General features: G+C 46.5%; 1 protein-coding gene across 1 annotated transcript; it reads left to right on the top strand.

Moving 5' to 3' along the window:
* Positions 1–1,520: 1,520 nt before the first annotated feature.
* Positions 1,521–19,927, top strand: LOC139367392 (uncharacterized). Its single transcript, XM_071105587.1, has 3 exons — positions 1,521–1,619; positions 17,875–18,455; positions 19,414–19,927. Exons 1-3 carry the CDS (start codon positions 1,521–1,523, stop codon positions 19,868–19,870), a joined length of 1,137 nt encoding a protein of 378 aa, XP_070961688.1. The 3' UTR covers positions 19,871–19,927.
* The last annotated feature ends 1,889 nt before the right edge of the window (positions 19,928–21,816 follow it).

Here is a 21,816-nt window from a genome sequence, read left to right as displayed (position 1 = left end):
TGTCTGTCATAGTTGAAGTGTACCTATGATGAAAATTACAGGCCTCTCTCATCTTTTTAAGTGGGAGAACTTGCACAATTGGTGGCTGACTAAATACTGTTTTGCCCCACTGTATATATATATATATATATATATATATATATATATATATATATATATATATATATATGACTGTCTCTTTTTCTCTCCATCTCTTTCTCTAATTTTAACTATAGCATATTTGGTGTAATGTATGTAATTGGCCCTTAATTATAAAATATTAATAATCACGTTGTGGTTATTTGCTGTTTGTATGCAGTATGCAGTATGCAGTATGCAGTATGCAGTTGGATATTATAGTGACACATGGTGGCATTAGTGGCTCAGTTGAGTTTTATCATCATCTTCACAGAATCATCAACCATCACAGAACCTTTACAGAACCATCACAGAACCTTTACAGAACATCACATAACCTTTACAGAACCTTTACAGAACATCACAGAACCTTTACAGAACATCACAGAACCTTTACAGAACCATAACAGAACCTTTACAGAACCATCATAGAACCTTTACAGAACCATTATATAACCTTTACAGAACCATAACATAACCTTTACAGAACATCACAGAACCTTTACAGAACCATAACAGAACCTTTACAGAACATCACATAACCTTTTACAGAACATCACAGAACCTTTACAGAACATCACAGAACCTTTACAGAACATCACAGAACCTTTACAGAACCATAACAGAACCTTTACAGAACCATCATAGAACCTTTACAGAACCATTATATAACCTTTACAGAACCATAACATAACCTTTACAGAACATCACAGAACCTTTACAGAACCATAACAGAACCTTTACAGAACATCACATAACCTTTTACAGAACATCACAGAACCTTTACAGAACATCACAGAACCTTTACAGAACATCACAGAACCTTTACAGAACCATTATAGAACCTTTACAGAACCATGAGAGAAGTGCCTGTCTCGTTTGTGGTTTAACATGTGGTTGTTAGTTTCACAAAGGCCTGGCGTCAAAACCGTAATATAGCTTTCACGCACGCCGAAACCATACATTTCCTCATCGTTTATACGATGTCATGCACTCCGCTATCTGCTGTATGTCTCCTTGTACACATATTAGATTGACTCGTGGTTGTCTAGATGATGATTCTACGTAATGGATTTCACTGCCTGCTGTGGAACAGCATTGTCATGGTGTTTCCATCCTACACAAATAGGGCATCCAGCATCTGTGTTTCTTCAGACACTCATTTATTATATTCCTCACGTATTCTTCACCATCTCTGTGCTCTCATTATCCCTCTCTCCTTTTCTCTCCTCCCGCCGCCCTCTCTTTCTCATGTCCCTCCCCTTCTCTCTGGATGCTAAGCTCCTCCCCCCGCCCTCTCTTTCTCGTGTCCTCCCTCCCTCCTGTGTTCATCTCTCCAGCTCACAGGGTGACAGTCAGTGTTGGTTTTCTCCTCATTGGGGCAGCCTCATCTCTCCTGAAGGATGTCGGGCCCTCTGACTAACAGCTGCAGCTTTAGCTCTGCGCTCTTCCTGCTGTCTCTCTCCGTGGTCCTCCTCCCACCGCTGCGGCTGGACGCTAAGGTAAGAAAAGAGAGATGGACTCACAAAGACAGTCCGAGACACGCTAGCATCACCTCAGCTCATAATCACATCACATAATTCTATTAGATTCTGTTGTAATCAGCGTTACCACCCTTGACACATATATTTATGTATTGTTGGGTTCACAGGAGGCTGGTGGCACCTGAATTGAGGAGGACGGGCTCGTGGTAATGGCTGGAGCGAAATTAGTGGAATGGTATCAAATACATCAAAAAAACATGGTTTTCATGTGTTTGATACCATTCCATTCGCTCCGTTCCGGACGTTATGATGAGCAGTCCTCCCTTCACCAGCCTCCTGTGGCTGGGTTATGTTGTTTGAATGCGCTGTTGATCCTTGGAGGCATGTTTTTCTCCGTTTTTTTGTGTGTCAGGGATGATGAGTCATCAATAAGCTAACTGATTATTCTGTAGTTGCCATGGTGCCGTGAGGAATCCTTGACACAGAGCTCTGTAAATATTGCAGACATTGCTACATGTTTTTAACTTTTAAGTGTTTTGTTGTTGCATTTTTTTAGTATTTTTTTTTGCTAACCTACTTTATTTTTTTTGCTAATTAGCCCCTTAGGGGTGATGGTGAAGAAGAAAAAACAGTCAGGCTTATCCGTTCCCCCAGTGTGTTTATCCGTTCCCCCAGTTTGTTTATCCGTTCCCCCAGTTTGTTTATCCGTTCCCTCAGTTTGTTTCTCCGTTCCCCCAGTTTGTTTATCCGTTCCCTCAGATTTTTGATTGGTTCTCTCTTCTCCTTATCTAGGCTACCATTACAGACCCACTTGACCAATAACATTGCAGCCTAAATGTAATTATATTTAGTTAATGAAATGCTTAAAATTGTGATTATTACTGGCAATTCTATCATTTCTAGGTGAACGTATTGTCAACGCAAAATGTTATTTCTTTGTTATGAAAATAGAGCCAGAACCACTTTAAACCATCTATCTGTGCCTGGTTGACTACGTCACGCAAGATGTTCATCACACAAGATGTTCATCACACAAGATGTTCATCACACAAGATGTCACACAAGATGTTCATCACACAAGATGTTCATCACGCAAGATGTTCATCACACAAGATGTTCATCACACAAGATGTTCATCACGCAAGATGTTCATCACACAAGATGTTCATCACGCAAGATGTTCATCACACAAGATGTTCATCACGCAAGATGTTCATCACACAAGATGTTCATCACACAAGATGTCCACCTGCCTAACGCAGGGATGAGAGTGCGTCATTGCTCCTGTTGACACCGAAGCCTCTTGAAAATGATGCACAGGAAATGCAGATGCCTTTTAGTTTCTGCCTCCAGTGAGGGACGTGCACCATTCTCAATGAGAAAAACACGTCCAGGTTTTACTGGACATGGCCCTGTCTTTATGGGGGTAAAACACTGGTGGTGGGGGATGAGAGGCGCACAAACCAGACAACTATTCATGTTTTCCAAGTGGCATGAATCCGAGTTGGCACAAAATGTGACCTATTTGGCTTGCATCGCATAAACATGCATCATTCAGTTACGACTGCTAGTTAGGATCCTGGCTTTTCAGGTTATTGACATTACATTGCCTTATTTAGGGTCTTGCACACTTGTTAAATACATCATCGTGTAGATTCTAGAACACCATCTCCCACCAACTACATCATCGTGTAGATTCTAGAACACCATCTCCCACCAACTACATCATCGTGTAGATTCTAGAACACCATCTCCCACCAACTACATCATCGTGTAGATTCTAGAACACCATCTCCCACCAACTACATCATCGTGTAGATTCTAGAACACCATCTCCCACCAACTACATCATCGTGTAGATTCTAGAACACCATCTCCCACCAACTACATCATCGTGTAGATTCTAGAAGACCATCTCCCACCAACTACATCATCATGTAGATTCTAGAAGACCATCTCCCATCAACTACATCATCATGCGGCAGGTAGCCTAGCGGTTAAGAGCGTTGAGCCAGTAGCCGAAAGGTCACCAGTTTGAATCCCTGAGCCCGCAAGGTGGAAAAATCTGCTGTTCTTCTCTTCAGCAATGCAGTTAAACCCCAAACAACTGCTCCCCGGATGCTGATGATTAAGGCAGCGTATTATGAAAGATGCTTGGTGTAGTTCTCTAGCTAGATAGTTAGCTAGGTAGCGTTAGCTACGCTACCTCAGCTTGGTAATACGTGGTTCAATAGAATCAATAGATGGTGCAGAACACAATCTAATTAGCAGAACCTACTGCTGCTGGGAAGAGGAGCTAGCTGCTATGGCAACAGGCTTCTGAGGGCGCAGGCTTTGTCCATCACTGTAAAATACAACACACACTCACACATTATCTCTGGCTCTCTGTCTCTCTCTCTCTGGCTCTGTCGCTCTCTCTCTGGCGCTCTCTCTCTCTCTCTGTCGCGCTCTCTCTCTCTCTCTCTCTCTTTCTGTCTCTCCATCCCTCTCTCTCTCTCTGGCTCTCTGTCTCTCCCTTTCTCTCTCTGGCTCTCCATCCCTCTCTCTCTCTTTGGCCCTCCATCCCTCTCTCTCTCTCTCTGGCTCTCTGTCTCTCCCTTTCTCTCTCTGGCTCTCTCTCCATCTCTCTCTCTGGCTCTCTGTCTCTCTCTCTCCCTCTCTCTGGCTCTCTCTCTGGCTTTCTGTTCCTCTCTCTCATAATTCAATTCCATTTATTGGCATGGGAAACATATGTTAACATTGCCAAAGCAAGTGAAGTAGATAATATACAAAGTGAAATAAACAATAAAAATTAACAATGGTGTTTGTTCTTCACTGGTTGCCCTTGTCTTGTGGCAACAGGTCCCAAATCTTGCTGCTGTGATGGCACACTGTGGAATTTCACCCAGTAGATATGGGAGTTTATCAAAATGGGGTTTCTTTTGGAATTCTTTGTGGATCTGTGTAATCTGAGGGAAATATGTTTCTCTAATATGGTAATACGTTGGACAGGAGGTTAGGAAGTGCAGCTCAGTTTCCACCTCATTTTGTGGGCAGTGTGCACATAGCCTGTCTTCTCTTGAGAGCCAGGTCTGCCTACGATGGCCTTTCTCAATAGCAAGGCTATGCTCACTGTGTCAAAGCTTTCCTTAAGTTTGGGTCAGTCACAGTGGTCAGGTATTCTGGCACTGTGTACTCCCTGTTTAGGGCCAAATAGCATTCTAGTTTGCTCTGTTTTTTTGTTAATTCTTTCCAATGTGTTAAGTAATTATCTTTTTGTTTTCTCATGATTTGGTTGGGACTAATTGTGCTGCTGTCCTGGGGCTCTGTAGGGTGTGTTTGTGTTTGTGAACAGAGCCCCAGGACCAGCTTGCTTAGGGGACTCTTCTCCAGGTTCATCTCTCTGTAGGTGATGGCTTTGTTATGGAAGGTTTGGGAATCGCTTCCTTTTAGGTGGTTGTTGAAGTTAACGGCTCTTTTGTGGATTTTGATAATTAGTGGGTATCGGCATAATTCTGCTCTGCATGCATTATTTGATGTTTTAAATTGTACATGGAGGATATTTTAGCAGAATTGTATATGCATATGTTTTTGCTGTTTGTTCTTTGTTATAGAGCCACAAAGATTGGAGAAGTGATTTACCCATTCATCTCTATTTTGGATAGATAATTCTTTGTGTTGTTGTTTTAGTGTTTTCCAATTTTCCCAGAAGTGGTTAGAGTCTATGGATTCTTCAATTACATTCAGCTGATTTCTGACATGCTGTTCCTTCTTTTCCCATAGTGTATTTCTGTATTGTTTTAGTGATTCATCATAGTGAAGGCGTAGACTCTGGGTCTCTATGTTTTTGGTTGGACAGGTTTCTCAACTTCTTTCTTAGGTTTTTGCATTCTTCGTTAAACCATTTGTGATGGTTGTTCATTTTCTTCGATTTTCTGTTTGACATTTTTAGATTTGATAGGGAAGCTGAGAGGTCAAATATACTGTTTAGGTTTTCTACTACCAAGTTTACACCTTCACTATGACAGTGGAACGTTTTGTACAGGAAGTTGTCTAGAAGGGATTGAATTTGTTGCTGCCTAATAGTTTTTTGGTAGGTTTCCAAACTGCATTCCTTCCATCTATAGCATTTCTTAATATTACTCAGTTCCTTTGGCTTTGATGCCTCATGATTGAGTATTGCTCTGTTCAAGTAGACTGTGATTTTGCTGTGGTCTGATAGGGGTGTCAGTGGGCTGACTGTGACCGCTCTGAGAGACTCTGGGTTGAGGTCAGTGATAAAGTAGTCTACAGTACTACTGCCAAGAGATGAGCTATAGGTGTACCTACCATAGGAGTCCCCTCAAAGCCTCTCACTACCTAGGCATATGTGTGACTTCCATGTTGGGGCCCTCTTTGCGGGGGTGGGATGCATGGGGTGGGCAGGAGGGGCATAGGAGTGGTGGAGTGGTGGGCCAGGGTGGAGTGGTGGACCAGGGTGGAGTGGTGGGCCAGGGTGGAGTGGTGGGCCAGGGTGGAGTGGTGGGCCAGGGTGGAGTGGTGGGCCAGGGTGGAGTGGTGAGCCAGGGTGGAGTGGTGGGCCAGGGTGGAGTGGTGGGCCAGGGTGGAGTGGTGGGCCAGGGTGGAGTGGTGGGCCAGGGTGGAGTGGTGGGCCAGGGTGGAGTGGTGGGCCAGGGTGGAGTGGTGGGCCAGGGTGGAGTGGTGAGCCAGGGTGGAGTGGTGGGCCAGGGTGGAGTGGTGGGCCAGGGTGGAGTGGTGGGCCAGGGTGGAGTGGTGAGCCAGGGTGGAGTGGCTAGGTAAACATTAGGTTCTGAGGCACAGTCATGGGAAATACTTGCGTTTACCCACAGTATGGTAAGTAGCAGGGTGGAAGTCTTTTGTGGTAGCAGGGTGGAGATAACCACATGTGCGTTGGGTTGCTTTTGTGGTAGCAGGGTGGAGATAACCACTTGTTGGGGAAAGTAGAAGAAGCTTTTTCAATCACTCCCTTCAGTGCTGTGGCCACCCTTTCCTGCTGTGTTTTCAGGTTGTTCGTGTCTGTGTGTATTATTATGTGACTGGGTGACCCTAGTTGGTCCTCAGACAGAAGGTCTAGGGCGCTATGGGTGTATGGACACCAGAGTTTAGACACACTGTGTTTGGGGAAAAGGGTCTTTCTTGTGTATATTTCCCATTTGAGTCCATAAGGAGTGTCTGTGTCTTGTGTATGTCCTCAGTGGGTGTGGGGGGGGGGGTGTTCTTGTCTATCAGGGTGGCTGACAGGGGGGGTGCTCAGAGGGGGTGAGTTCCCCTGGGCTTGGGGTTCTTAATATGTCTGTCCCGCTGTGATATCGATGTGTTCAGGGTCTGGGGTGGGCTGTTCTGCGGGCTTCTCTGCGGGGGGTGGCCACCTCTCTAATGGATTGTTCTCTGTCACACGCCATCCCCATCACCCTCTCCTCCAGCAGTCTGATCCTCTCCTCTAGTGCTCGGTTCTTCTCCTGATCCAGCTCTTTCTCTTGTAGATGTTGTCTCACCACAGTCCAGAGTGCAGATATGTCTCTCTCCACCTCCAGCTCTCCGGGTCTGGTTAAGGGGGTGTTGTTGTGCTGGACTGTTGTCTAGGTCTGTGCTGACTGGAGTGTAATCACCTGCTGTTCCAGCTCCACCTGCCTTACCTCCAGCTGGGTGAATGTATCCCTCATTTCAATGAGGGAGTAGTAATCTGTGCTGGGAGGTTGACTTTCCGCTTGGGTTGCTTGTTTGTGGGGTTATATAATTAAGAGGTTTGGTCTGACCCGCTCGGGGTGGGGGTATCTTTCTCAAGGGAGAGCTTCTCCTGCTGGGCTAATTCTTTGATAAGGTGAAAGTCCATCTGAAACTGTTTGGGGGTTGCCCTGTACCAATACTGTTTGACTTATAGAGGTTTATATTAGCTGACTCAGAGTCCTCGTTGTCTAGTATCCTGAGTTGCCACCCCTTGTTTACCCCCCATCTCTTAACAAAGGGCTAGTGTGCTAATATAGCACTGTGCCATGCCAGGGGATGGTTTGTGTGGAAGATAAGGTTGCTGATGTTCCCATTTTTATAATAGTCAGCAAAAAGTGTCTCTTGATTTCGCATAATGAGCTTTATTTTGTGATCATTTCGTGTGTTATCATTCATTACATACACAAGGTACTGTATTTTAATTACCTCTGAACAGCAGGAGGCAGCTTCTAAGGCCTCTCCATTTGGTTGGAGTAGACTGTGCGACTCTCCTGCCATTGTTGGGCTAAAGGGCTTTGACATTCTTACCTGACACGTCAGTGCTAATTGAAGTTGTATCAAGCTTTAGCAGCCTTCATTTAGCATTCAGTCATAATGTAATGTATTTTTCTTCTTGGCTGTTGGAAATAAAATATAGCTTCAGACTGAACATTACTCACTCAGTTCCAGGTTGGACAGTGTTTTCAGGTTTCTGTTGTTTTCCAGAGCCTTTGCTGTACAGCGTTTCTCTGGCTCTCTGTCCCTCTCTCTTTCTCTGGCTCTCTGTCCCTCTCTCTCTCTAGTCTGCCTTTATTAATGACAGTTTCTACACATTTGGCAGTGAAACTGTTCATCTTAGACTAACGTGTTCCGTTCAAAGATGTGTAGATGTCTTTAAAGATGTGTAGATGTCTTTAAAGATGTGTAGATGTCTTTAAAGATGTGTACATGTGTAGATGTCTTTAAAGATGTGTAGATGTCTTTAAAGATGTGTAGATGTCTTTAAAGATGTGTAGATGTGTAGATGTCTTTAAAGATGTGTAGATGCATTTAAAGATGTGTAGATGCCTTTAAAGATGTGTAGATGTCTTTAAAGATGTGTAGATGCCTTTAAAGATGTGTAGATGTCTTTAAAGATGTGTAGATGTATTTAAAGATGTGTAGATGCCTTTAAAGATGTGTAGATGTCTTTAAAGATGTGTAGATGCCTTTAAAGATGTGTAGATGTCTTTAAAGATGTGTAGATGTGTAGATGTATTTAAAGATGTGTAGATGTGTAGATGTCTTTAAAGTTGTGTAGATGTATTTAAAGATGTGTAGATGTGTAGATGTCTTTAAAGATGTGTAGATGTCTTTAAAGATGTGTAGATGTGTAGATGTATTTAAAGATGTGTAGATGTGTAGATGTCTTTAAAATAATATATTATGTGGCGAAAAGACAAGTGGGGGACATTTTTCATGAATTTGAGTCACCCAAGAGATTGATTGGCTAGTAGCTGGGGACATTTTGAAGGAGGGTGTAATATGAAGGAGATGCTATTGGAAGGGAAGTATTGCTGTATAAGATGTAACCAGAACAGCCCGTAGTGCAGAATGTTTTTGTAGCGTGAGTCAGCATGATGTAGAAGTCATAATAATAATCATAACAATAATAATAATAATAATAATAATAATAATCATAATCATAATAATCATAATAATAATAATAATAATAATAATAATAATCATAATAATAATCATAATAATAATCATAATCATAATAATAATAATAATAATAATAATAATAATAATCATAATCATAATAATAATAATAATAATAATAATAATAATAATAATCATAATAATAATCACAATAATAATAATCATAATAATCATAATCATAATAATAATAATAATAATAATAATAATCATAATAATCATAATCATAATAATAATAATAATAATAATCATAATAATAATCATAATAATAATAATAATAATCATAATAATCATAATCATAATAATAATAATAATAATAATAATAATAATCATAATAATAATAATAATCATAATCATAATAATAATAATAATACGTTTTATTTGTAATGTGTAGTTGTTTTTAAGTGCCACAAGAATAAAACATCAAATCACTAAAAAACACATAGTACAGTAAAGATACGACTAGAGACAAATCAGATGAGACATATATACAGTGTTAGGATTATAATGGTTTTAGAGAGAAGTCACTACAGTGTTAGGATTATAATGGATAGAGAGAAGTCACTAGAGTGTTGGTCTGCAGCGTATCATGAGGTATGGTCTGCAGTATGGTCTGCAGCGTATCATGAGGTATGGTCTGCAGTGTATCATGAGGTATGGTCTGCAGTATGGTCTGCAGCGTATCATGAGGTATGGTCTGCAGTGTATCATGAGGTATGGTCTGCAGTATGGTCTGCAGCGTATCATGAGGTATGGTCTGCAGCGTATCATGAGGTATGGTCTGCAGCGTATCATGAGGTATGGTCTGCAGTGTATCATGAGGTATGATCTGCAGCGTATCATGAGGTATGATCTGCAGCGTATCATGAGGTATGGTCTGCAGCGTATCATGAGGTATGATCTGCAGCGTATCATGAGGTGTGGTCTGCAGCATATCATGAGGTATGGTCTGCAGTAAGGTCTGCAGCTTATCATGAGGTATGGTCTGCAGCTTATCATGAGGTATGATCTGCAGCGTATCATGAGGTATGGTCTGCAGCATATCATGAGGTATGGTCTGCAGCTTATCATGAGGTATGGTCTGCAGCGTATCATGAGGTATGGTCTGCAGAGTATCATGAGGTATGGTCTGCAGCATATCATGAGGTATGGTCTGCAGTATGGTCTGCAGCTTATCATGAGGTATGGTCTGCAGCTTATCATGAGGTATGATCTGCAGCGTATCATGAGGTATGGTCTGCAGCATATCATGAGGTATGGTCTGCAGCTTATCATGAGGTATGGTCTGCAGCGTATCATGAGGTATGGTCTGCAGAGTATCATGAGGTATGGTCTGCAGCGTATCGTGAGGTATGGTCTGCAGCGTATCATGAGGTATGGTCTGCAGCGTATCATGAGGTGTGGTCTGCAGCATATCATGAGGTATGGTCTGCAGCGTATCATGAGGTATGGTCTGCAGAGTATCATGAGGTATGGTCTGCAGCGTATCATGAGGTGTGGTCTGCAGTTTATCATGAGGTATGATCTGCAGCGTATCATGAGGTATGGTCTGCAGCATATCATGAGGTATGGTCTGCAGCGAATCATGAGGTATGGTCTGCAGCGTATCATGAGGTATGGTCTGCAGCGTATCATGAGGTATGGTCTGCAGTGTATCATGAGGTATGGTCTGCAGCGTATCATGAGGTATGGTCTGCAGCTTATCATGAGGTATGGTTTGCAGTGTATCATGAGGTATGGTCTGCAGCGTATCATGAGGTATGGTCTGCAGCATATCATGAGGTGTGGTCTGCAGCTTGTCATGAGGTATGGTCTGCAGCGTATCATGAGGTATGGTCTGCAGCGTATCATGAGGTATGGTCTGCAGCGTATTATGAGGTATGGTCTGCAGCGTATCATGAGGTGTGGTCTGCAGCGTATCATGAGGTGTGGTCTGCAGCTTATCATGAGGTATGGTCTGCAGTATGGTCTGCAGTGTATCATGAGGTATGGTCTGCAGCGTATCATGAGGTATGGTCTGCAGTGTATCATGAGGTATGGTCTGCAGTATGGTCTGCAGCGTATCATGAGGTATGGTCTGCAGCGTATCATGAGGTGTGGTCTGCAGCTTATCATGAGGTATGGTCTGCAGCGTATCATGAGGTATGGGCTGCAGCGTATCATGAGGTATGGTCTGCAGCGTATCATGAGGTGTGGTCTGCAGCGTATCATTAGGTATGGTCTGCAGCGTATCGTGAGGTATGGTCTGCAGCGTATCATGAGGTATGGTCTGCAGCGTATCATGAGGTGTGGTCTGCAGCTTATCATGAGGTATGGTCTGCAGCGTATCATGAGGTGTGGTCTGCAGCGTATCATGAGGTATGGTCTGCAGCGTATCATGAGGTGTGGTCTGCAGCGTATCATTAGGTATGGTCTGCAGCGTATCATTAGGTATGGTCTGCAGCGTATCATTAGGTATGGTCTGCAGCGTATCGTGAGGTATGGTCTGCAGCGTATCATGAGGTATGGTCTGCAGTGTATCATGAGGTATGGTCTGCTGTATGGTCTGCAGCGTATCATGAGGTATGGTCTGCAGCGTATCATGAGGTGTGGTCTGCAGCTTATCATGAGGTATGGTCTGCAGTATGGTCTGCAGCGTATCATGAGGTATGGTTTGCAGTGTATCATGAGGTATGGTCTGCAGCGTATCATGAGGTATGGTCTGCAGCGTATCATGAGGTATGGTCTGCAGTGTATCATGAGGTATGGTCTGCTGTATGGTCTGCAGCGTATCATGAGGTATGGTCTGCAGCGTATCATGAGGTGTGGTCTGCAGCTTATCATGAGGTATGGTCTGCAGTATGGTCTGCAGCGTATCATGAGGTATGGTCTGCAGTGTATCATGAGGTATGGTCTGCAGCTTATCATGAGCTATGGTCTGCAGTATGGTTTGCAGCGTATCATGAGGTATGGTCTGCAGTGTATCATTAGGTATGGTCTGCAGCTTATCATGAGGTATGGTCTGCAGCGTATCATGAGGTATGGTCTGCAGCTTGTCATGAGGTATGGTCTGCAGCGTATCATGAGCTATGGTCTGCAGTATGGTCTGCAGTGTATCATGAGGTATGGTCTGCAGCGTATCATGAGCTATGGTCTGCAGTATGGTCTGCAGCGTATCATGAGGTATGGTCTGCAGTATGGTCTGCAGCGTATCATGAGGTATGGTCTGCAGCGTATCATGAGGTATGGTTTGCAGCGTATCATGAGGTATGGTCTGCAGTATGGTCTGCAGCGTATCATGAGGTATGGTCTGCAGTATGGTCTGCAGCGTATCATGAGGTATGGTTTGCAGCGTATCGTGAGGTATGGTCTGCAGCGTATCGTGAGGTATGGTTTGCAGCGTATCATGAGGTATGGTCTGCAGCGTATCATGAGGTATGGTTTGCAGCGTATCGTGAGGTATGGTCTGCAGCGTATCGTGAGGTATGGTTTGCAGCGTATCATGAGGTATGGTCTGCAGTATGGTCTGCAGCGTATCATGAGGTATGGTCTGCAGTATGGTCTGCAGCGTATCATGAGGTATGGTCTGCAGTATGGTCTGCAGCGTATCATGAGGTATGGTCTGCAGCGTATCATGAGGTGTGGTCTGCAGCGTATCATGAGGTATGGTCTGCAGCGTATCGTGAGGTATGGTCTGCAGTGTATCATGAGGTATGGTCTGCAGCGTATCATGAGGTATGGTCTGCAGCATATCGTGAGGTATGGTCTGCAGCGTATCATGAGGTGTGGTCTGCAGCTTATCATGAGGTATGGTCTGCAGTATGGTCTGCAGCGTATCATGAGGTATGGTTTGCAGTGTATCATGAGGTGTGGTCTGCAGCGTATCATGAGGTATGGTTTGCAGCGTATCATGAGGTATGGTCTGCAGCTTATCATGAGGTATGGTTTGCAGCGTATCATGAGGTATGGTCTGTAGTATGGTCTGCAGCGTATCGTGAGGTATGGTCTGCAGCGTATCATGAGGTATGGTCTGCAGTGTATCATGAGGTATGGTCTGCAGTATGGTCTGCAGCGTATCATAAGGTATCCTAACTCAGTGTGACACTTCCTTAACATTAGAGATCGTGCACCAGCTTCTGTTAAAAAAACTAAAACACCTCCTCCCTTAAAACACCTCCTCCCTTAAAACACCTCCTCCCTTAAAACATCTCCTCCCTTAAAACACCTCCTCCCTTAAAACACCTCCTCCCTTAAAACACCTCCTCCCTTAAACCATCTGGTCTCGACGATGCATGGAGAAGCCCACCAGATTATGCAGCACCAGTCAACAGTTTGGACACACCTACTCATTCAAGGGTTTTTCTTTATTTTTACTATTTTCTACATTGTAGAATAATACTGAAGACATCAACACTATGAAATGACACATATGGAATCATGTAGTAACCAAAAAAAAGTGTTAAACAAATCAAAATATATTTTATATTTGAGCTTCTTAAAAGTAGCCACCCTTTGCCTTGATGATGGCTTTGCACCCTCTTGGAATTATCTCAACCAGATTCATCCCTTCGCCTTAAAAAACACACAAAAAACTTCAGCACCATCAACACTCACAGACTCAGACCTCACAATGCAGCAGCAGCACTGTGAGTCATAACACTAACTTTGTGAGTCATAACACAAACTCTGTGAGTCATAACACTAACTCTGTGAGTCATAACACTAACTCTGTGAGTCATAACACAAACTCTGTGAGTCATAACACTAACTCTGTGAGTCATAACACTAACTCTGTGAGTCATAACACTAACTCTGTGAGTCATAACACTAACTCTGTGAGTCATAACACTAACTCTGTGTCATAACACTAACTCTGTGAGTCATAACACAAACTCTGTGAGTCATAACACTAACTCTGTGAGTCATAACACAAACTCTGTGAGTCATAACACTAACTCTGTGAGTCATAACACTAACTCTGTGAGTCACAACACTAATGCCATCACAGTTGTATATATGGCAACACTATCTGACTCATTCAGTACATACAGACCCCAGGGCCCTGGCTGGATGAAACACACCGAACCAATCTGGTCAGACCTTTAACCACCTAGCTGGCCAATCAAACTACGCCTTCTCCCAGCCAACCAATCAAACTACGTCTTCTCCCAGCCAACCAATCAAACTACGTCTTCTCCCAGCCAACCAATCAAACCACGTCAAACCTTTATTCATTATTAACCACCTAGCTAGCCAATCAAACTACGTCTTCTCCCAGCCAACCAATCAAACCACGTCAAACCTTTATTCATTATTAACCACCTAGCTAGCCAATCAAATCTCCTCGGAGTCATAGGTAACCATAGGTTGAATCCATAATCACTGGGCAACGTAATGGATGTTATTAACACATACAGCACTTTCCATCAGGTCTCAGAAGTCCGCTTTACATTTTATAGGGGTGACTCACCTCAATCCTAACAAATCTGTACTCATAAATAATTCAATGAAAATCTATACTAGTGTAGCCACCGACATCCCTAACATAGATCATACCACCTGCTTTACAACCAACCACTTTTAAGAAGAAATAGTGTGATTATTTGTCTACAGAAGAACATTCTGTGCGAGATCAAGGATGATAGGTAAGGTTTTATAAATCACAGGAGAACGTTCTGGCTGGAGCCCTAGTGCTGTAGTCAGCAGATCCTGAGTTATGAAAACAGTCCTGGCTGGCAGTTTCCCCTAAGGAAGAGAGGAGAGGATGATAGATAGAGGTTGGGGAGGTGGGAACTTCTGAGACCCCGATCCAGCCTCACCCGTGTGTGTGTGTGTGTATGTGAATAAGGGCACACTGTTTGTTGAGCAGCACTGACCCCACACTCCTCTGACTCACTCTACAAATGAAAGGATGTGTGTGGGAGAAGTGAGGATTGTACAGGAGGAGAGGAGGAGGGGACAGGACAGGCAATAAGAGGAGAGAAGGAGGGGTGGAGGAGAGGAGGGGAGGACAGGCAATAAGAGGAGAGAAGGAGGGGTGGAGGAGAGGAGGAGGAGGGGACAGGACAGGCAATAAGAGGAGAGAAGGAGGGGTGGAGGAGAGGAGGAGGGGAGGACAGGACAGGCAATAAGAGGAGAGAAGGAGGGGTGGAGAGGAGGAGGGGAGGACAGGACAGGACAGGCAATAAGAGGAGAGAAGGAGGGGTGGAGGAGAGGAGGAGGACAGGACAGGACAGGACAGGACAGGCAATAAGAGGAGGGGTGGAGGTGAGGAGGAGGGGAGGACAGGACAGGCAATAAGAGGAGAGAAGGAGGGGTGGAGGAGAGGAGGAGGGGACAGGACAGGCAATAAGAGGAGAGAAGGGGGGGTGGAGGAGAGGAGGAGGGGAGGACAGGACAGGCAATAAGAGGAGAGAAGGAGGGGTGAAGGAGAGGAGGAGAGGAGGAGGGGACAGGCAATAAGAGGAGGGGTGGAGGAGAGGAGGAGAGGAGGAGGGGAGGAGGGGACAGGACAGGCAATAAGAGGAGAGAAGGAGGGGTGGAGGAGAGGAGGAGAGGAGGAGGGGACAGGACAGGCAATAAGAGGAGGGGTGGAGGAGAGGAGGAGGGGAGGACAGGACAGGCAATAAGAGGAGAGAAGGAGGGGTGGAGAGGAGGAGGGGAGGACAGGACAGGACAGGCAATAAGAGGAGAGAAGGAGGGGTGGAGGAGAGGAGGAGGACAGGACAGGACAGGACAGGACAGGCAATAAGAGGAGGGGTGGAGGTGAGGAGGAGGGGAGGACAGGACAGGCAATAAGAGGAGAGAAGGAGGGGTGGAGGAGAGGAGGAGGGGACAGGACAGGCAATAAGAGGAGAGAAGGGGGGGTGGAGGAGAGGAGGAGGGGAGGACAGGACAGGCAATAAGAGGAGAGAAGGAGGGGTGAAGGAGAGGAGGAGAGGAGGAGGGGACAGGCAATAAGAGGAGGGGTGGAGGAGAGGAGGAGAGGAGGAGGGGAGGAGGGGACAGGACAGGCAATAAGAGGAGAGAAGGAGGGGTGGAGGAGAGGAGGAGGACAGGACAGGCAATAAGAGGAGAGAAGGAGGAGTGGAGGAGAGGAGGAGAGGAGGAGGGGACAGGACAGGCAATAAGAGGAGGGGTGGAGGAGAGGAGGAGGGGAGGACAGGACAGGCAATAAGAGAAGAAAAGGAGGGGTGGAGGAGAGGAGGAGGGGACAGGACAGGCAATAAGATGAGAGAAGGAGGAGAGGAGAGGAGGAGGGGACAGGACAGGCAATAAGAGGAGAGAAGGAGGGGTGGAGGAGAGGAGGAGGGGACAGGACAAGCAATAAGAGGAGAGAAGGAGGGGACAGGAGGGTAAAGAAGAAGGAGGGGTGGAAGAGAGATGAGGATGGGAGGAGATGAGCAGATGATGAGGAGGGTAAAGGAGTGGGGGAGGAGGGGAGGAGAGTAGAGGAGTGGAAGATGGGGGGAAGGGAGGAAGAGAGAAGAGGAGGAGAGGAAAGGAGGGTAAAGAAGGAGGAGGGGAGGAAGAGAGGAGATGAGGAGGAGGAGAGGAGGTGAGGGTAAAGGAGGAAGAGGGATGGAAAAGAGGAGTGGAGAAGAGTATAGGAGGGGAAGACAGGAGGAGGCGAGGAAGAGAGGAGAGGAGGAGAGGAAAGGAGGAGGAGGGGAGGAAGAGAGGAGATGAGGGTAAAGGAGGAGGAGGGGAGGAAGAGAGGAGGTGGGATGGGGGGTGGAGAGTTCGATGGGAAAAGAGGAGAGGAAGGGAGGAGCGATGGGAAAAACTAGTTTAAAGCCTGTCATTAAAGTGAGAGCTCTTCTTCCACACGTAGGTTGAACTCTCAAAAGGTTTCTAACCTCAAGGGTTGTTCCTGGTTAAAAAAAAGGTTAAATAAAGGTTAAATAAAAAAGCTACTGAGCAATGCTATATGTCACTGTCTTATTGTCAACATATATGATTACGTTTAACGACAAAAGCATATATATTAGCGTTAGCATTAGCCACCTAGCTAACGTTAGCCAGAACAAATTGGAATTGCAAATTCGTTAGTTTATCAAAATTGTTTTGGAATTCTTTGTGGATCTGTGTAATCTGAGGGAAATATGTGTCTCTAATATGGTCATACGTTGGACAGGAGGTTAGGAAGTGCAGCTCAGTTTCCACCTCATTTTGTGGGCAGTGAGCACATAGCCTGTCTTCTCTTGAGAGCCAGGTCTGCCTACGGAGGCCTTTCTCAATAGCAAGGCTATGCTCACTGAGTCTGTACATAGTCAAAGCTTTCCTTAATTTTGGGTCAGTCACAGTGGTCAGGTATTCTGCCGCTGTGTACTCTCTGTGTAGGGCCAAATAGCATTCTAGTTTGCTCTGTTTTTTTGTTAATTCTTTCCAATGTGTTAAGTAATTATCTTTTTGTTTTCTCATGATTTGGTTGGGTCTAATTGTGCTGTTGTCCTGGGGCTCTGTAGGGTGTGTTTGTGAACAGAGCCCCAGGACCAGCTTGCTTAGGGGACTCTTCTCCAGGTTCATCTCTCTGTAGGTGATGGCTTTTTTATGGAAGGTTTGTGAATCGCTTCCTTTTAGGTAGTTGTAGAATTAAATTTTGATAATTAGTGGGTATCGGCCTAATTCTGCTCTGCATGCATTATTTGGTGTTCTACGTTGTACACGGAGGATATTTTTGCAGAATTCTGCGTGCAGAGTTTCAATTTGGTGTTTGTCCCATTTTGTGAAGTCTTGGTTGGTGAGCGGACCCCAGACCTCACAACCATAAAGGGCAATGGGCTCTATGACTGATTCAAGTATTTTTAGCCAAATCCTAATCTCTCTCTCTCTCTCTCTCACTCTCTCTCTCTCTCTCTCTCACTCTCACTCTCTCTTACTCTCTCAGTCATTGTCTGCTGCCCGTGGCGTGGAGGGACAAGGTCTGGACGCCACAGGAGGCGGGGTCAGGCGTCTCCGCAGAGACCTCCGTGATTCGCTGCCGTACGAGGCCGGGATGATGTCCTATCCTGGGGAGTCGGCTGACGTCCTGACCCGGCGGGGGGGTAACGAGCTGCTCTACCAACCAGAGGAGTGGAGGGGGCAGGGCTTAGGACAGGCTCTGCAGCAATTGGTGGAGAACGACCAGAGGCGGGAGCAAGAAACAGCATACTTGGCCGGGTTGCTCCGCCTCCTCAGTGAAGTCGATGTCCAGGGGCCCGGAGAGGAGGGCGGTGAGGAGATCCAGGGGCCAGGGGACTTCCAGGTGCCCTATCCCCCAGACTACGATGAGACAGAGCAGGGGATGAGAATGGGAAAGCCCCAGGCTGCAGCTCCATGGCAGGGCCTACTGGACCCCCAGCTCACCCAGGCTCTGCTCAACAGATACAGGCAGGAGAGGCTGCAGCAGCAGGCCGGGTTACCAGGACTACCAACCGCCATCAACAGGCTTGAAACAGGCAGCCAGGACCGAGACGAGGAGGCTCTGAGGTAAGGAGAGAGAGAACGGAGAGTGAATGGAGAGAGAGATGGGGGCAGAGAGTGAGAGGAGGGAGATGGGGGCAGAGAGTGAGGAGCGAGGGGTGGGGGGCAGAGAGAGAGAGGAGGGAGATGGGGGCAGAGAGGGAGGAGAGAGGGGTGAGGGGTCAGAGAGAGAGAGAGAGAGAGGAAGAGGACAGAGAGAGGGGGGCAGAGAGAGAGAGAGAGAGGGGAGAGAGATGGGGCAGAGAGTGAGGAGAGAGGGGAGGGGGGCAGAGAGAGAGGAGAGAGATGGGGCAGAGAGTGAGGAGAGAGGGGAGGGGGGGCAGAGAGAGAGGGGAGGGGGGGCAGAGAGAGAGATGAAGAGGAGAGGGGGGGCAGAGAGAGAGAGGAAGAGGACAGAGAGAGGGGGCAGAGAGAGAGAGAGGAGAGAGATGGGGCAGAGAGTGAGGAGAGAGGGGAGGGGGCAGAGAGAGAGAGGAGAGAGTTGGGGCAGAGAGTGAGGAGAGAGGGGAGGGGGGGCAGAGAGAGAGGAGAGAGATGGGGCAGAGAGTGAGGAGAGAGGGGGGGGCAGAGAGAGAGGGGAGGAGGGGCAGAGAGAGAGGGGAGGGGGGGCAGAGAGAGAAAGAGGAGAGAGATGGGGCAGAGAGTGAGGACAGAGGGGAGGGGGGGGGCAGAGAGAGAGAGGAGAGAGATGGGGCAGAGAGTGAGGAGAGAGGGGAGGGGGGGCAGAGAGAGAGAGGAGAGAGATGGGGCAGAGAGTGAGGACAGAGGGGAGGGGGGCAGAGAGAGAGAGGAGAGAGATGGGGCAGAGAGTGAGGAGAGAGGGGAGGGGGGGCAGAGAGAGAGGAGAGCGTAAAGAAAGAAAACGACATATGTAGTTAGTGAATATAGAGTAGCTAGCAGGGTATAATGTTTGCGTTGTAAATGTAAAACGTTGTTCATGTGTTCTTCATGCTCCCTGCTCTAGATACCTGGTATCTAAGGTCCTTTCCAACATCAGTCCCACCAAGCCCCAGGGTTCATCAGGCCGCAGGGCAAGGAGAGACCTGGTGTCTGTGTCTGGAGGTGGTGGAAGGGTCCGAGCTTCCTCCAGCCCAGTCCTCCACAGGTCCCGTCGCTCCCTCGACTCCCCTCCTTCCCCTTCCTTAAACCGGGAGCACTCTGTGGGGCTGCTGAGGGTCAAGAGGCTGGGGGACATGGAAGGGGTGGTGGTAGAGGGGCCTGGTGGGCCGGGGGGAGAGAGGGAGGGCCACAGGACCCCCGACCACATGGTGGAGCTTCAGAGAATGAAGAGGATCGACAACGAACTGCAGCCCCAGCCTGGTGGGAGACCCAGCCGCAGGAGACGAGCCCTGAACTACGACCCCATAACCTATGACCCCGAGCTGCTAATCCAACACATTCTACACTACCTGCCACAGTAGAGAGGGAGAGTTGGAGAGGGAGACAGATGGAGAGACAGAGATGGAGAGAGACAGAGACACAGAGACAGAGAGAGACAGAGAGAGACAGAGAGAGACAGAGACAGACAGAGAGAGAGAGAGAGAGAGAGAGAGAGAGAGAGAGAGAGAGAGAGAGAGAGAGAGAGAGATGAATAACCTAATGCTCATAAACAGTGTATAAAAAAATGTAGCTTCAATCAAAGTGTTCTGATATCATTATTTGACTTGAGTTGTTTGGAAAGTGAATAATAGAACAGACCAAATAAGAAGTGTCACAACACAAAGTAATCTTTCCCTGTTGTATTCGTGGAATACCACGACACCAGGCGTCAGACATGGCTACGTTTCTACGGTGACAAGAATTGGTTATAGTGATGCGTAAATGTGTGAAATATAAAGGTTTATAGCAGGCCCTCTAATAAGAAATAATGCAGCTCAGTAGTGCTAATATCATTTATTTATATAATTTATATAATATAATATAATTTATTTTTCTAATATAATTTGCAGTGAAAATATCTGGTGTTAAATGTTCTGTCGCACAGGTCGTAAATCACTGTTCGCACACCGTAAATCCCCGCGGTTTAAATCACCTCATAGTCCAGCAGTACTCAGCTAACAGCTTCGTTATTGGTCTCCTTCCAGACCCAGAGTCCAGCAGTACTCAGCTAACAGCTTCGTTATTGGTCTCCTTCCAGACCCAGAGTCCAGCAGTACTCAGCTAACAGCTTCGTTATTGGTCTCCTTCCAGACCCAGAGTCCAGCAGTACTCAACTAACAGCTTCGTTATTGGTCTCCTTCCAGACCCAGAGTCCAGCAGTACTCAGCTAACAGCTTCGTTATTGGTCTCCTTCCAGACCCAGAGTCCAGCAGTACTCAGCTAACAGCTTCGTTATTGGTCTCCTTCCAGACCCAGAGTCCAGCAGTACTCAGCTAACAGCTTCGTTATTGGTCTCCTTCCAGACCCAGAGTCCACACGACCGGCACAGTAGAGATAGGCTCCTTTCCCGATTTATCCTCTCTGTTTGGCACAGTAGAGATAGGCTCCTTTCCCGATTTATCCTCTCTGTTTGGCACAGTAGAGATAGGCTCCTCTGATTTATCCTCTCTGTTTGGCACAGTAGAGATAGGCTCCTCTGATTTATCCTCTCTGTTTTGTACAGCAGAGACAGGAAGAGGTATGCACAAGGGTCACGCCTGACCCAACACGTTGAATAGCTGTATCGCGTCATTGCCTGTCAATCGTCAAGACAACGGTACACTCACCATGGCACTTGTTGTTTGAGGTATGGTTGCTAATGAGATGACTCTCTCTCTCTCTCTCTCTGTGAATTTCTCTGTGATCGATAGGAAAGGTTCAGTCTTAAGTCTGCAGAACTGATGGTAATGGATATATGTTATCGCTAACTCATCCTGATTGTGTTGCTTTGGCAACTCTTCTTGGCTCGCTACCATGGCTACAGCATCTCTAATAACATATCCTAGCTTTGCTACTGTGTCTTGTTTCGGATAGTCGTTCTTCATATATACTTCTCTCCCACTTCTGCTTTGCCAGTGGGTTAAGGTACAGTACTGCCCATGAAAAAGACACTGTATACTGGATGTGAAACTGACAACTCCACACCCCGCTTCCCCCCAACCTTCCCTCCCTCTGAAACCCCTCCTCCCCAAGCCTTCCTTCCCTCCACACCCCGCCTCCCCCAACCTTCCCCCCTCTGAAACCCCGCCTCCCCCCAACCTTCCCTCCCTCTGAAACCCCTCCTCCCCAAGCCTTCCTTCCCTCCACACCCCGCCTCCCCCAACCTTCCCTCCCTCTGAAACCCCGCCTCCCCCCAACCTTCCCTCCCTCTGAAACCCCACCTCCCCCCAGCCTTCCCTCCCTCCACACCCCACCTCCCCCCAGCCTTCCTTTCTTCCCTCCAAACCCC

This window comes from Oncorhynchus clarkii, chromosome 16 (genome assembly GCF_045791955.1).
Source record: "Oncorhynchus clarkii lewisi isolate Uvic-CL-2024 chromosome 16, UVic_Ocla_1.0, whole genome shotgun sequence".
NCBI lineage: Eukaryota > Metazoa > Chordata > Actinopteri > Salmoniformes > Salmonidae > Oncorhynchus > Oncorhynchus clarkii.
This window is presented reverse-complemented; position numbering and strand designations above follow the sequence as displayed.

Coding starts and splice junctions, on each gene's coding strand:
- LOC139367392 (XM_071105587.1), top strand. CDS start 1,521: ATGTCGGGCCCTCTGACTAACAGCTGCAGCTTTAGCTCTGCGCTCTTC. Junction 1,620..17,874: donor CGCTGCGGCTGGACGCTAAG/GTAAGAAAAGAG, acceptor TTACTCTCTCAG/TCATTGTCTGCTGCCCGTGG. Junction 18,456..19,413: donor CGAGACGAGGAGGCTCTGAG/GTAAGGAGAGAG, acceptor TCCCTGCTCTAG/ATACCTGGTATCTAAGGTCC.